Source organism: Heterocephalus glaber, unplaced genomic scaffold (genome assembly GCF_053883595.1).
Source record: "Heterocephalus glaber isolate CG9 unplaced genomic scaffold, H.glaber_assembly_v1.0 deba00001072, whole genome shotgun sequence".
Lineage (NCBI taxonomy): Eukaryota > Metazoa > Chordata > Mammalia > Rodentia > Bathyergidae > Heterocephalus > Heterocephalus glaber.
Window position 1 is genome coordinate 1,909,711 of NW_028258189.1, and position 12,583 is coordinate 1,922,293.

General features: G+C 43.4%; 1 protein-coding gene across 8 annotated transcripts in view; it reads left to right on the forward strand.

The window, feature by feature from the left end:
• The first annotated feature begins 2,008 nt into the window (after positions 1 to 2,008).
• The window catches only part of Pnpla4 (patatin like domain 4, phospholipase and triacylglycerol lipase), a 159,110-nt gene continuing 148,535 nt past the window's right edge, over positions 2,009 to 12,583 (forward strand). For 3 of the 8 annotated variants that reach the window (XR_015450788.1, XR_015450790.1, XR_015450791.1), the window contains exons 1-4: positions 2,114 to 2,217; positions 3,350 to 3,551; positions 9,809 to 9,903; positions 10,062 to 10,197. Coding sequence is in view for 4 of the 8 variants with exons in the window: in XM_087209936.1 (XP_087066062.1) it covers positions 3,372 to 3,551; positions 9,809 to 9,903; positions 10,062 to 10,197 (411 nt within the window). In the remaining 4 variants the exon portion in view is untranslated. Of the gene's footprint in view, positions 2,241 to 3,349; positions 3,552 to 9,808; positions 9,904 to 10,061; positions 10,198 to 12,583 lie in introns of all 8 variants that reach the window. The other 5 variants (XM_087209936.1, XR_015450789.1, XM_004867354.4 and 2 more) reach the window with 5 other exon arrangements.

Here is a 12,583-nt window from a genome sequence, read left to right on the forward strand (position 1 = left end):
AGTAGAATTTTTTAACTAGTTACATGGAAATATGATTTGGGATAGAACAGAGAAAGGAGGAAGCTAGTTTCAAATTTTAAGAGTTAAATTATGACGCATTGGATGTTCCAATGTGACTTACACTTGGCAGAGGACTCACTAAGGCAAGCAGGTGTGATAAAAAGTGATGCCTCCACTAACGCTTGAAGCAAAGGATCCAACAGTTTTTGTGTCTGCCAAGCTGTACAGTGATCAAGTTTTCATTTTGCTGAACCAACCTGCTGACCATGTGCAAAGGTAGGAGTTAACTTGCTCGGCCAACACGATCCCAGGTTCCAATCCTGTGGCTTTAATCTCTCCTCAAACTTTTGATGCCATTCATTAAACCGGACTACCTCCTTAGTCCATTCGGGTTGTTGTAACAGACTACTACAGACTGAGTGTCTAATAAACAACAGAAATGCATTTCTTGTTTAGGAGGCAGGAAGACCTAGCAGAGGTCTCTTCCAGTTTGCAGCTGTATCCTTACACAGGAGAAAGAGAGCTCTTCGGGAGTCCCTCTTCTAAAAGCCCCTATCAGATTCATGAAGGATTCACCCTCATGACTTACCTTTCACCCAAGGCCTCCCCTCACAACACTGTCACACTGGATGTTAAGATTTCAACATAAGAATTTTAGAGGCACATGAACATTCAGAGCACAGAATATTCCAGGAATTAGACCTGTGTTTCACAAGCTATAACGTGCATAGCAATACTAAGGGCTAGGGTTAAAGCGGAGATCCTCCTTCAGGAGGTATGAAATTTATCTTTTCTTGTAAGCTTTCTGGAGGTTGCTGTTCTTATCACTCACAAGAGGGCAACAGAAAGCTAAAAGACCAAAGTTTGTCTTTTGTATAGTTCTTGAGAGGCCGGGGATTTAGCTCAGTGGTTCTGCCACCTGCCTCACAAGCGAAAGGACCCAAGTTCGATTCCTGGTAACAAAAAACCTTTCATGTATAGTTCTTGATACTTGCTTTGTATTCCCTTCACTAAATTCTGGTGAAACCAAAAAAGTATATGTAATCATGGTATGCTCAGGAATTAAAAGTATATTAAGGAAAGGCTGTTTTGGCAGATTATTTACATGAATTAAAAACAAATGTTTTTAAACGATTATACCAAGGATTCTTCCTTACAGAGGATGTTGTGGGCCACAGGTGACGCTCAGAAGGAGAACGGGAAAGCCAAACCAGAAGGAATTTGGAAAGCTCAGTCTCTCCTTTGTTTTGCTTAAGGCAGAGGTTATCTCCCAGATGCTATTCGGTAGCTTCAGTGAGTTGAAGGCTCTGTGCTTCAATCAGGGGACTTGGAGGACCTTCAATCACAAAGTCTGAGGTAACTCCAGCATCGGTTATTAGGGTCAAACATGGGAGATACTGTTTGGGAAAAAGAACTGTCAGACTCCTTTAATTCTGCAATGGGATGTCAGCCTGAAGCGGCTTCTCGAGTCTTAAAATTAACCACACAGCCAATGATGACGTTCAGGGGAGCCCGAAGTATCTGTCGGGGCCCTCAAGGTGGCGTGCGCTTTACAATTTAATGACTAGTAGGGTATCATTCTATTTTGGAGATGAGCTACGCAGGAAGCAAAGCGGCTGCGCAACCTGCCCAAGGTCACAGAGCCTAGTCTACTGTAACGTGCGAGTTGCCCAAATTCATACTATGGCATTTCCAAAGACTCTTAGGGAAGAACAAAACAAAACAAAACAAAAAGGTGGGTCTCCAAATCCTGCAGTTTGCCGCCCCAATCTGGCCCCTGGACCCCGCCTCAAAGAGCGGCCGCACTTTCCCCAAGGGCGCGAGGGCGAAGGGAGAGAAGAACCACTTCCGGGATACAGACCTGCGAGCCGCAAGCACTTCCGGAGCAGGGCAGATGAGGGTCATTAAAGGTCGGCTGGTTTTCAGGTGATAGGCTACCTGCACTTCGCGCTAAAAGGCTTTCAGGGACTAAAGCGCAGCTCTAGTTTTCGAAACAGCCCGGCTCTTGGCGAAACAGTCTTTGCCATTGCCCGCGCTCGGAAGCATCGCGGTCGAGAGACCAAGAGGACGCCGCCATGTTGAGCTCCGTATTTAAACTGAAGAGGCGGAGCCGGGGAAACCGCGGCGGCGGCGGCGCGATGACGTCACAACCCCGCTGAGTGGCAGCCTTGTGCTGCCTTCAGGGTAGAGTCGGGGGTGGGGAGGGTCTGTCAACACGTAAGTGGCTCAGGCTGGCCTCGGTAGGACGATGGGCGGGCGGGCAGGCGGGCAGGCGGGCAGGCCAGGGTGGGCTGCTAGGTGGTGGGGACCTAGGAGGCTGCAGCCCTAGTCCCGCCTATCCAAGGCCGCTGTTCAGGGCGGGCGGCCGCCTCCTGACCCCCTGGAAAATATCCCCACAAATCCCTCTCCCTGCCCTCCTGCACAAATGGAATATAGACCTTACCCGCATGGTCTGCCGCTGCTGAGCCCCGTCCGCGCAGGCACGGGGCCTTAGCAACAAGCAGTCCCTAAATTGTCTTGAGACCCTTGCATTCGTCTCAGTTTAGTGTCCCTGACTGAGGGCCCTTGAGTCCCAAGCAGATCCTCAGGACCTCAGAGTAGGCAGCTTTTGGCGCCAGGATTTAACCCATGTGGCTATGCCACGCCCCCTCGGACTATAGAAAACTAATACACTTTATATTTTGATGTGTTGCAACTACAGAATGGTGAGAAGGGCATTTCTTAAAACCTGCAGTTGCTTTCACCAGTCGTGATTTTTGTTTGTCTTGAGGTACCTAACAATGCAACGCACTGCATTGTGGAGTAGCAGCTTATTGCGTTATGGATTAATTGTAGGTGTCAGTGTTTTTAAAAAATAAAAATACAATAGCGATGGCGGGGGGGGGGGGGACAGGGACCTGTATTTGAAACTTACCGATGTCTTCGGACGAGCAGATCTGTTGTTCATTAGGAATCTGCTGTGGTTTCGAGTAGTTTTTCTCCTCTACCACAGTAGTAACCACTTCCTGCAGAAAGTTCCAAAAGATCAAGAAATAATACCAACTGGAATTCATAAATGTTTCTCGCCCGTAATTAAATGTTAGATCGCATAGTCTATGTACTTAACAGATACGGAATGTTCTTATATTACTTTTTAGTGAATAAGGCCATATTAGGGGGTCAAGATGAGGAAGAAAGAGAAAATGTTTCTTTGAAACATTCTTGGATTTTATTGGAATCAGGTGAAACGGCTGTGCTTGAGGTCGAGCATCACATGTTAAAAGAAGGTCCATAAGAATGGCGACCAGTACAAGATTGCACAGTATGTGGAATAAGCATTAGCGATTTACAGCGTTTTTGTTTTTTGTAGACTTGCCAATTCCGCAGCGAGAATGAAGAACATCAACTTGTCCTTTGCAGCCTGCGGATTTCTGGGCATTTACCACTTGGGGGCAGCAGCTGCATTTTGTAGGCACGGCAAGAATCTCCTGAAAGATGTCAAGGCTTTTGCTGGGGCTTCTGCAGGGTCCCTGGTTGCTTCTGTCCTGCTAACAGCGCCAGAAAAAATACAGGTAATTAAGTAGTAGCTAGGCTGTGTTCTTCATCAGGAAATTAAGAAGGAATGGCAAAAATGAGTGTCGACTTTACGAACTGCTGGGAGATGGGGCTTTGTCTGGGAAACAAAAAAGGTAACACCTTGCTTTCAAAATTAACTTTTTGGAGATCTGGGCTCTGAGGGTTTGGAAAAGATTATTTGGGATGACAGACAGTCAAGCAAATAAAATGCCGTATCTTACTCTTGAGTTTTTATTTAGCCTTAAGAGTCCAGCCCTGTTTCTTTTAAGTGAAGGATAGTCCATCCTTCTGTGATCATGAGAAGAACTGAGACCCTGTTTTCAAGGCCTTGAGCTCAGTCCTAATTTGCAAGCAGCATACAAAGGAAACTGGGCACACGGTGTCACTTAAGTGGAATGATATGGGAACTTAATTTGTTTTTAATTCTCACAGAGAGAAGCAGCTCTGAATTCCAGGCAGTTTAACCAAAAGTGATAGAAATAGCCTTCAGCAGGTATTTTTTTCAATGTGATCTCTGTTTTTATTTTTTTTATTTTTTTTTTGGTACCGGGGATCGAACTCTGGTCCTTGCGCTTGTGCAGCAGGCAGCAAAACCACTGAGCTAAATCCTCAGCCCTGATCTCTGTTTTTAAAATGCATTTTCTGCTGTCTGGAGAGTGATCCAGCGTTCATGGGCTGTGAGAGCTAGTTTCTATGGGTGGAGAAAATATTTGTTAATTACTTACACAGTCTGGTGGCTTTGAACAGTAATAAAATATGGGTTTTACACATTCGTGCTCAAGGAAGAATTTCAGTACTGCAGAATTTTCAACATCGAAATCTCGCTCATAGATCTGTGAGCTGCTTGTGGAAGGGAAATAAGATTGAAGGCCAATTTTTCAGAAATCCACTAATCCTTTTTTTTCTTTAGATGACTAACAGGGAACTTTTTAAAAAGTGATTAAAAACTACCAATTACGTAGGGTATGAACCTTAAATCAAGAAAAATATAAATAAAGTGTGAAGACTACTCTCAAGCTAGCAGAATACGCTCTAGTGAATTACAAACTGGCTCCCTTCCTACAACTTCCTTTTGTTTGAAGGGGATAGGAGTAGGAGATGATTTTCTCCTCTTAAGGCAGTCTTTTCTGCTTGAGATGTGGAGTTGAGTAGACTTGGTTTCCAATCCTCAGCAAATCTGAAAATGTACAAAGAGTGATTTACATAAAAAGAGATTTGGAAATACTGTAATAATAGGAATCTGGTGATATTAAGACATTGTATGACTTGTCTGAATCTGAGACTTCATGTCATGTTTTCGAGTCAGAGTGCCTGTTTTTTTTTGTTTTGTTTTGTTTTGTTTCCTTAAATTGGATCTCATTCCTATTGTCTAATTTTGTTGGAAGGAAGTAAAGAGTAAATGTATTGGCTCCTCACATTGGAAGGTGGAAAATGATTCTCTTTATTGACTGACGATACCCTCATTTCTCCTGTTTTCAAAAGATTTTTTTTTTTAACAAAAATAACCTTTTTGATGTACAGTTGTTTTATTATGAGGAAAATAACTCCAAACCTGGTATATGTCAGATGTGCTGAGTTCGCAGTCTCACAACATTAAAGAATAAAGTCACAAACCACAGGAGGATGTTAGGAGAGTTTTATTGGAAATAAGGAGAAGAACAGCTCCTGGATTTCCAGGAGGGGTCCCAAGTGGGTTGCCACTGAGGCTGTTTGTCAGGGAGTGATTTATACAGCAAAATCACAGTGTGGGAACAACATGGGTCAAACTACAAGCCACCTATAGAATTCCAAGTATAGCTGCTTAGCTAATATTGATTCAATAGGGAAACGAGTCATACAGCAAGAGTATATGGAAAGAACAAAGACATTCTTGGAAAAGGAGGGTTCCGGATGTTCTGATCACCCACCCATGCCTCTGATGCCTCTCTGCGCTCCCTGGACCAAGTGGTGCTGAGTCAGTATAAAGTCAAGTTGCTGCTTCTCTCTAGGGAGGAGTGCAGGCCTGGCTGTCTTTGGAGTGGCCTCCCACCACAATCTTTGTCTGTCTTGTCTTCTATACTGACTTTCTCAAGGGCCCAAATCTTCTCTAACTGCATATTTATTCTGTGTAACTTAGCTGTTCATAATAATTTTATTTCTTCTCTTTAGCATTTGGAATAATCCATTTGTGGGACTTTTTTTTTCTTTTCTGGTAACTTCAGCCTACCAAATGCATGTTAGGTCAGTTCTCACTGATGGTGTTAGTTCCTCTAGCTCTTACTGTTGTGACAAATATATGAGTAATTAATCTTGTTCAGCGCTCCTGCATGTATAATTAAGAGGAGCACCTGATGCTGGGTGTATTTTAGGTGGCAGGCAAATGTAGGCATTGATATGTAAAAGCTTAATGCAAAACTTTCCCCACCCCTCACAGCCTGCAATCAAAGCCTGCTCTTAAGGGGAGCTGGGAGCTCATGGGGAGAAAGTCCGTTGCTTAGTAAGTTTACAGTCTGGCAGGTATACATGGTGTGCATGTATGTGACTAAAATTAATACTAGAAAATAGGCTGAGTGGGCGGCCCAGCTTAGAAGAAAGAACACAGACACGTTTGAGAGAGGCTGCCCCCATTTCTCTCCTAGATGGCTGGACCTACAATTTATCTACTTCACATTACTTAGGGATTTTCCCCAAATGCAAATCTGATTACCTCATTCCCCTCAAAGCCCTTGTAGACTTTTCAGCAAGCTTCACAAGGTCCCATGTGACTTCATCCTTCTCATGACCTGCTGAGAAGACCCACATTGGCTCTCTGCCCCTCTCAGAGCTGCTTTTGCTGTTGTGTTTATTGTTGTCTTCCTGTATCTATATCTCCATCCTCTGTCCAACTCCAGTTTGCCTTTAAGGTCCCAGTTTAGATGTCAAACTGGAGAGAGACTTTGGCAACCCTTCCTGTGGAGTCTGAGGCCCATTGTATTCATTCGCCTTCGCTGCTGTAAAACATGGCCCTCAATGTGCTGCCTTCAAAGCACAGGAATGTATCGTCTTATAATCCTGAGTCTGTAAGTCTGATACACATTTTCTGGGCACGCATCAAAGTGTCAGGAGGGCCACTCTCGCTCCTTCTGGGGCCTCCATGTTTTCCTTCTCTGGTTTCTAATGGCTGCTCACATTCCTGGGCTGCTAGCCCCTGCCTCTGATTTTAAAGCTAGAAGTGTGGCCTCTTCAGATTTCTTCAACTCTGACCCTCCTGCCTCCCTCTTTCCCTTATGTGTTCATCGGCTTCACATTACAAAACCAAAATACCAGAGGTAGTTAACTCATAAAGAGAAAAATATTTATTTTGTCTCATGATTTCGGAGTTTCCAGTCTAAGGTCAGGTCAGGTAAAACTGTTGAGCCTCTGATGGGAATGGTGCATGGCAGTGTTAGGAGCACATAGTAGAGAACACTCTTCACCTTGTGGCCAGGAAGCAAAAAAAAGAAAAAAAAAAAGAAAAGAAGAGGAAGGGCCAGGGTCCCACAGTCCCCTTTGAAAGCATACCCCCTGTGAATAGGGACCTCCCACAAGTACAACCTACTGAAAGTCCATAGTACCTCCCATTAGCACCACCCTGTAAACCAAGCCTTTAGCAGCGTGAAACATCCAAACTCTTGTACCATAATGGGCCTTTATAATAACTGGACCACTAATGGTCCTAGATAACCAGGATCATTCATTTTAGTCCTAATATGTCAACTTCATTGGGTTGAGAAACAGGTAGCAGATTAGTAAAGCATGTTCCTGGTTGTGGTGGGGAGACATGAATGTGTGGCCCTGGTACCATATATCATGCCTCCTCCATTCTTCACTGGCACTCTTCTCCTGCTTTGCTTCCTGCTGCTATGAACTGAGCAGCTTTGCTTCCCCATGTCCTTCTGCCATAATGTTCCTGCTTTGGAGCCAGCAGACCATGGACTGAACTCCTCAGAACTGTAAGCCAAATGTAATCTGTTCTCCTTTCAGTTGTGGGTTGCAGCAATGGGAAAGCTCACCAATACATTCTCCTTCTGAAAGTTGTTAACTTAAATGAATCTGTGAAATCCCTTGGAGAGCAACATATCCATAGGTTGAAACACAGAACATGGAAGCTTTTTTTTTTTTTGGTACCAGGGATTGAACTAGGGTCCTTGTGCGTGCGCAGAACGCAGCAAGACCACTGAGCTAAATCACCAGCCCAGAACATGGAAGCTTTAAGGAGAGATAAGAGACCTTAACTTTGCCCCTCAGAAACGGTCTTATAGTACTCTATAATCTGTTCTTGGAGGCACTCCTGAATCTCATGAATCGGGGCGCACATATATATATATATATATATATATATATATATATATATATAAATAATTTTTTTTTTTTTACTGAATCTTGGAGTATAGATCAGTAGTAGGGTATTTGCCTAGCATGTACAATGTCCTGTTATTGTAGACAGGTAAGTTAACTAGATATCTTGTAGGCAGGTAGACAGGGCCTCCCTTAAGGAGCCAGGCCTCCAGGAGGCAACACAGCAAGGAGCCAACAGGGAGAACAATCGAGGCACATTCATTGGTTAGCATTACAAAAAAGAAGACTCACTACTTCCTCTAGAGATAGAGAGCAGTGATTGGTATTCTCAATGGGAAATTCCTTGTATGAGACTTGTTTTCCCATTTGCTCCCCATTTAATCAGTGTCACCTGGGTGACTGTACTTGTAATCTTACTGGTTGGCCATGGTTTTGTCCCACCTCATGCCCACCATGTAAATTTCCATTGGGCCTTCTAGTTTTGTCCCACTTTGTACCTGCCTCACCACATGGCTTTGCTGTATAAAACACCTTTGAAAAGTGGGGTGAGTGGGCACCCACTTTCCAGTCCCCCTTCTGTCTCTCTCAGGCAGAAGCTTTCTTTCTCCCAATAAAGTTTTCCTACTCTTAACCTCCGTTGTTCCTAGAATTCATTCTTCAATTTCAGAGAACATGAAGTTGCGTTTCAGATATCTAGTAGGTTTGGGAGTTACATCTCTTCCCCTATATCACTGTGTTTCCCCAGCAGTGAAAAAAGTCTACCAGATCTCAATGACCAGCCCTGTGCCTGGTGCCAAGTAGTTTGCTGAATCAAATAATAACAAATCAGCCTTAAGGAAATGAGAAGATATCTTCTTCTGAGCCGAGTTTAAGTGACCTTGGCCCAGAAACGTGGATTCCAATGACCCTGAGTATCAGTGTTACCCCATGGAAGAGGTCATATGAACCTTTACAGCCACAGAACAATGAGACCATGAATCAATACATTTACCAATTACACTGATGGGGCATTAGGTAGCCCCATCACAGCAAAGCAGGGATAGCTTGTCCGGGTTTCAGATGTTGCTCACAGCTTTCTTAGCTTTAGGGTTGGCAGAAGCCAGAGACATGTGAAACTTATGGAGAGATTCCGAGAGGCTTGCTTAGAGTCAGGAAAATGTTGGGTCAGATACAAAGCTGAAGCCAAATAACTATTAAAGGGCAGAGGATGGCCCAAGTTCATTTTGGTTCTCATCCTACCATATCCACAGTTGTGCTGTTCTAGTCAGCTAAAGCCAAGCATGCTCTAAGATCTTTTATATCCATGTGCCTTCTTCGGACAACTTCATTTCCATGAAAGACAGACCTGGGTTCACTCCCTGGCTCCGGCAGTAATGTCTGATGAGCTACTCAGACATTTGATCGCTCAAAGCCTCAGATTTCTTCTCCGTGAAGTGGGAAGAAGGGTTATTCCCAGCTTGCAGGGTGAAGTGACTCTGAAATGACAGAACACTTCCATACATCCCAGCCATGACTGCACGACAGGGCTTATGACAGATTTCCAGAGCCTCTCTGGTCCGATCCCACAATGTGGCAACCCCAAGGCATCCCTGTCCCTTCCTCTTTCTGCTTTTGGTACCGTCACTCCTCACCAGAGCTCTCAACAGTCCTTCTGAGGCCACTGAGCGGGGGGAAGAGGAACTTAATTGTGTATGCACTCTGCAGAAGAATGTGCTAAATTAGAATTCAAATTGAGCCTTCAAGGACTTTTCATGTGTGGGCTAAGGCCATTTGAGTTGGTTTAAAAGGAAAGAAAGAAAGAATAAAAAAGATTGGAATTGTTGGAAGATATAATTTGTCTAGTGACCAAACACAGGCGAGCAGAGCACGTGCCCTGTGGAATCTAGGCAGAGGTTTCAAACTGGAATGCATTTGTTTTGATAGCACAAAGGATCAGTGATGAATTTTCTTTTTGCAGGAATGTAACCAGTTTACCTACAAGCTTGCTGCAGAAACCAGAAGGCAGACTCTTGGGGCAGTGACTCCCGGTTATGACTTCATGGCCCGACTGAGGTATCTGTTGATATAGTGCCCTTGCCCCCGAAGTATATGAAGACAGAATGTTGACACCTCTCCCTACAAACTGTGGCAAGCTCAGCACTCAGTCTTCTAAAATATTTACAAGGCCTTCAATAATTAAAGGTGAATAATGTGGCTCTCTTGTTCTTTAGGAGCGGAATGGAGTTGATTCTTCCTTCCAATGCCCATGTGCTGGCCCAGAATCGACTGCACGTATCCATCACCAACACCAAGACCAGAGAAAATTATTTGGTCTCAAATTTTTCCTCCAGGGAAGACCTCATTAAGGTAACAACACCGCATTTCCTGTTAGAGAAAAATCAACGAGCCCCTGTTTGTATACTTCATACAAATAATGAGGCTCTCTGAATTCTTTTGATCCTGGGTCTCATATCAGGCTGGATAGATAATAAAAGCTCAGTGAATTACTTGTTTGATGGATGTCTTCACCACTGTCCTCCTCAGGCCTGTTTTTCTCCTGATATTCAGGCCTCACACATGTTATGTGAAGCAACTTGGGAATGCAGGTCAGGAGCAGGAATGCATCCTTAAATTTATGTAGCTAATATTTTGCAGTCTAGGTAAGACTTTGATAGGTCCTTTCTCATTCCATCCTTCACTGGCCCTTCTGTAAATCAGGTAGGACAGGTGTTATTATGGCCCTTTTTTATCTTGAACAAAGAAGAAATGGGTAGAAAGATTTTATAGGATGTACACACATAGCCAACATTATCCCGCGTGCCAGTAGGGACCAATTCTGGCATCCAGGTCTCTTAGCTTTTCAATCTAGTGTTCTGTTTCATTTCTTCCATTTTGCTTTGAGTTCTCTCTGTCCAAACACATTTGAAAGTCGGTTGGCTTGAAAATTCCTTATCTCTGGGAAATACTTCAGCTGACTGACTTCCAAGTAGTGGTGCACTTGCTACAGTAACGCACTGACTATTTGTAAATTAGAAAGACTGTGCTTTCCTTAGAAAAGCTGGGGAGTCATGGAGAGATTCCACTAAGATGGAGAAAGTATGTCTCCATACGGCCCAAGGTAATGAGTTGAAGGAGAGCAAATGGTGACGGTTCCACCTGAATTAAATGACAAACACATTGATTTTTTTCCATATCTTCTAGGTGCTATAATCGGAAATCCTTAATAAAATGTTGAATTGACAAGTAAAATTACTCTGCAGCTTAATGGGTTAGAATATTTATATTCGGTGCACCTATTATACCAGACTCTCATGTATGTGTTAATAGTCTTTCTACCTTACAAAAATATATTTCTCTATCATGTGATCATAAAGCTTATTATAATATTATGTAGACTTAGTGTAAAAGGAAGATCTGGTCAAGCCATGTCCAAACTATCATTGGCTGCCAGTGTCCAATACAGATTTGGGTTGCACTGGTACCTCTTCTGGTTTAGCTGAGGAGAGATGTGTGCTCTTGTGCCCTGATGCAAGAGGGTGCTGATTCCCCAGCTGTCCCTTTTCTATCTTTTATCTTATTATTTTCATTGGCACTTAGTAATTGTACATGATGTGATATTTGATACATGTGTTCAACATGTAATGACCAAGTCTGGGCGCAGTTATCTATCACTTTCAACCTTCATCATTTTTGTTTGTGTTTGGAATATTTAAATCCCTTCTTTTAGCTATTTCAAAATAGAAAATATTTTTAACTGTACTCACCCTCCTATGCTATTGAACATTAAAACGTAGTATTCTCATCTAGTTACCTATTATTTTTATTTGTGCCGGGGATCAAACTCAACACTTTGCACTTGCAAGGCAGGCATGGTGCCACTGAGCTAAATCCCCAGCCCCAGTTATATTTCAGTTCCCAATCCCTGTCCTCTTTCTGTTCACCTCACACCCTTCCCAACCTCTGGTAACCACTGTTCTACTCTCTGCTCCTATGGGTTCAGTGTTTTTAGCTTCCGCAATGAGTAAGACCTTGTCATACTTGTCTTTGTATACCTGGCTTATTTCATGAATGGTAATTGTCTTCCATTTCCATCTATGTTCCCCCAAATGACAAGATTCCATCTTTATACAGATGAATAGTATTCCACTGTGCATATATGTTCCACACATTCATCGGTTGATGGACACCTTGGTTGATCCCACCTCTTGGCTGTTGTAAACAGTGCTGCAATGTGGGAATGTTGACATCTCTTGGATATGCTAGTTTCATTTCCTTTGGATGTATACCCAGGAGTGGGCTGGCTGGGTCATATGGTTGTCCTCTTGTCATTGAGCCCCTGGCTACTCCATCTATAGTGCCAGAGCTCTTAGATCTTCATCTCTGATCCATCTTAATTTATTTACTGCTGTTTTGCATAGTACATATTCTACTGCTTTGTTCATTTAGTTCCTTCGGTAGAAGGTGAACACCAAGATAGCCAGTGATTACTCCATTTTCCCTACAAACACATCCTCAACACCTGGGCACACTGCCAGCCACCATGTAGATACTCTATGAAAAAGTGTGAAACAAATGAATATAAATAAACAAAGTAGGGTGACATCTATGTCCGGGTTCTAATTTAAAGCAAAAGCAAGAGCAAAGAGGCTGGATACTATGTATTCAAAGACCTGGGCAAAATAACATAGCTGGTGAGCAGCCCAACCGGGAGGACAGTGGCTATCTCCAGTGTGCTGCTCTGGCCATGGCTCAG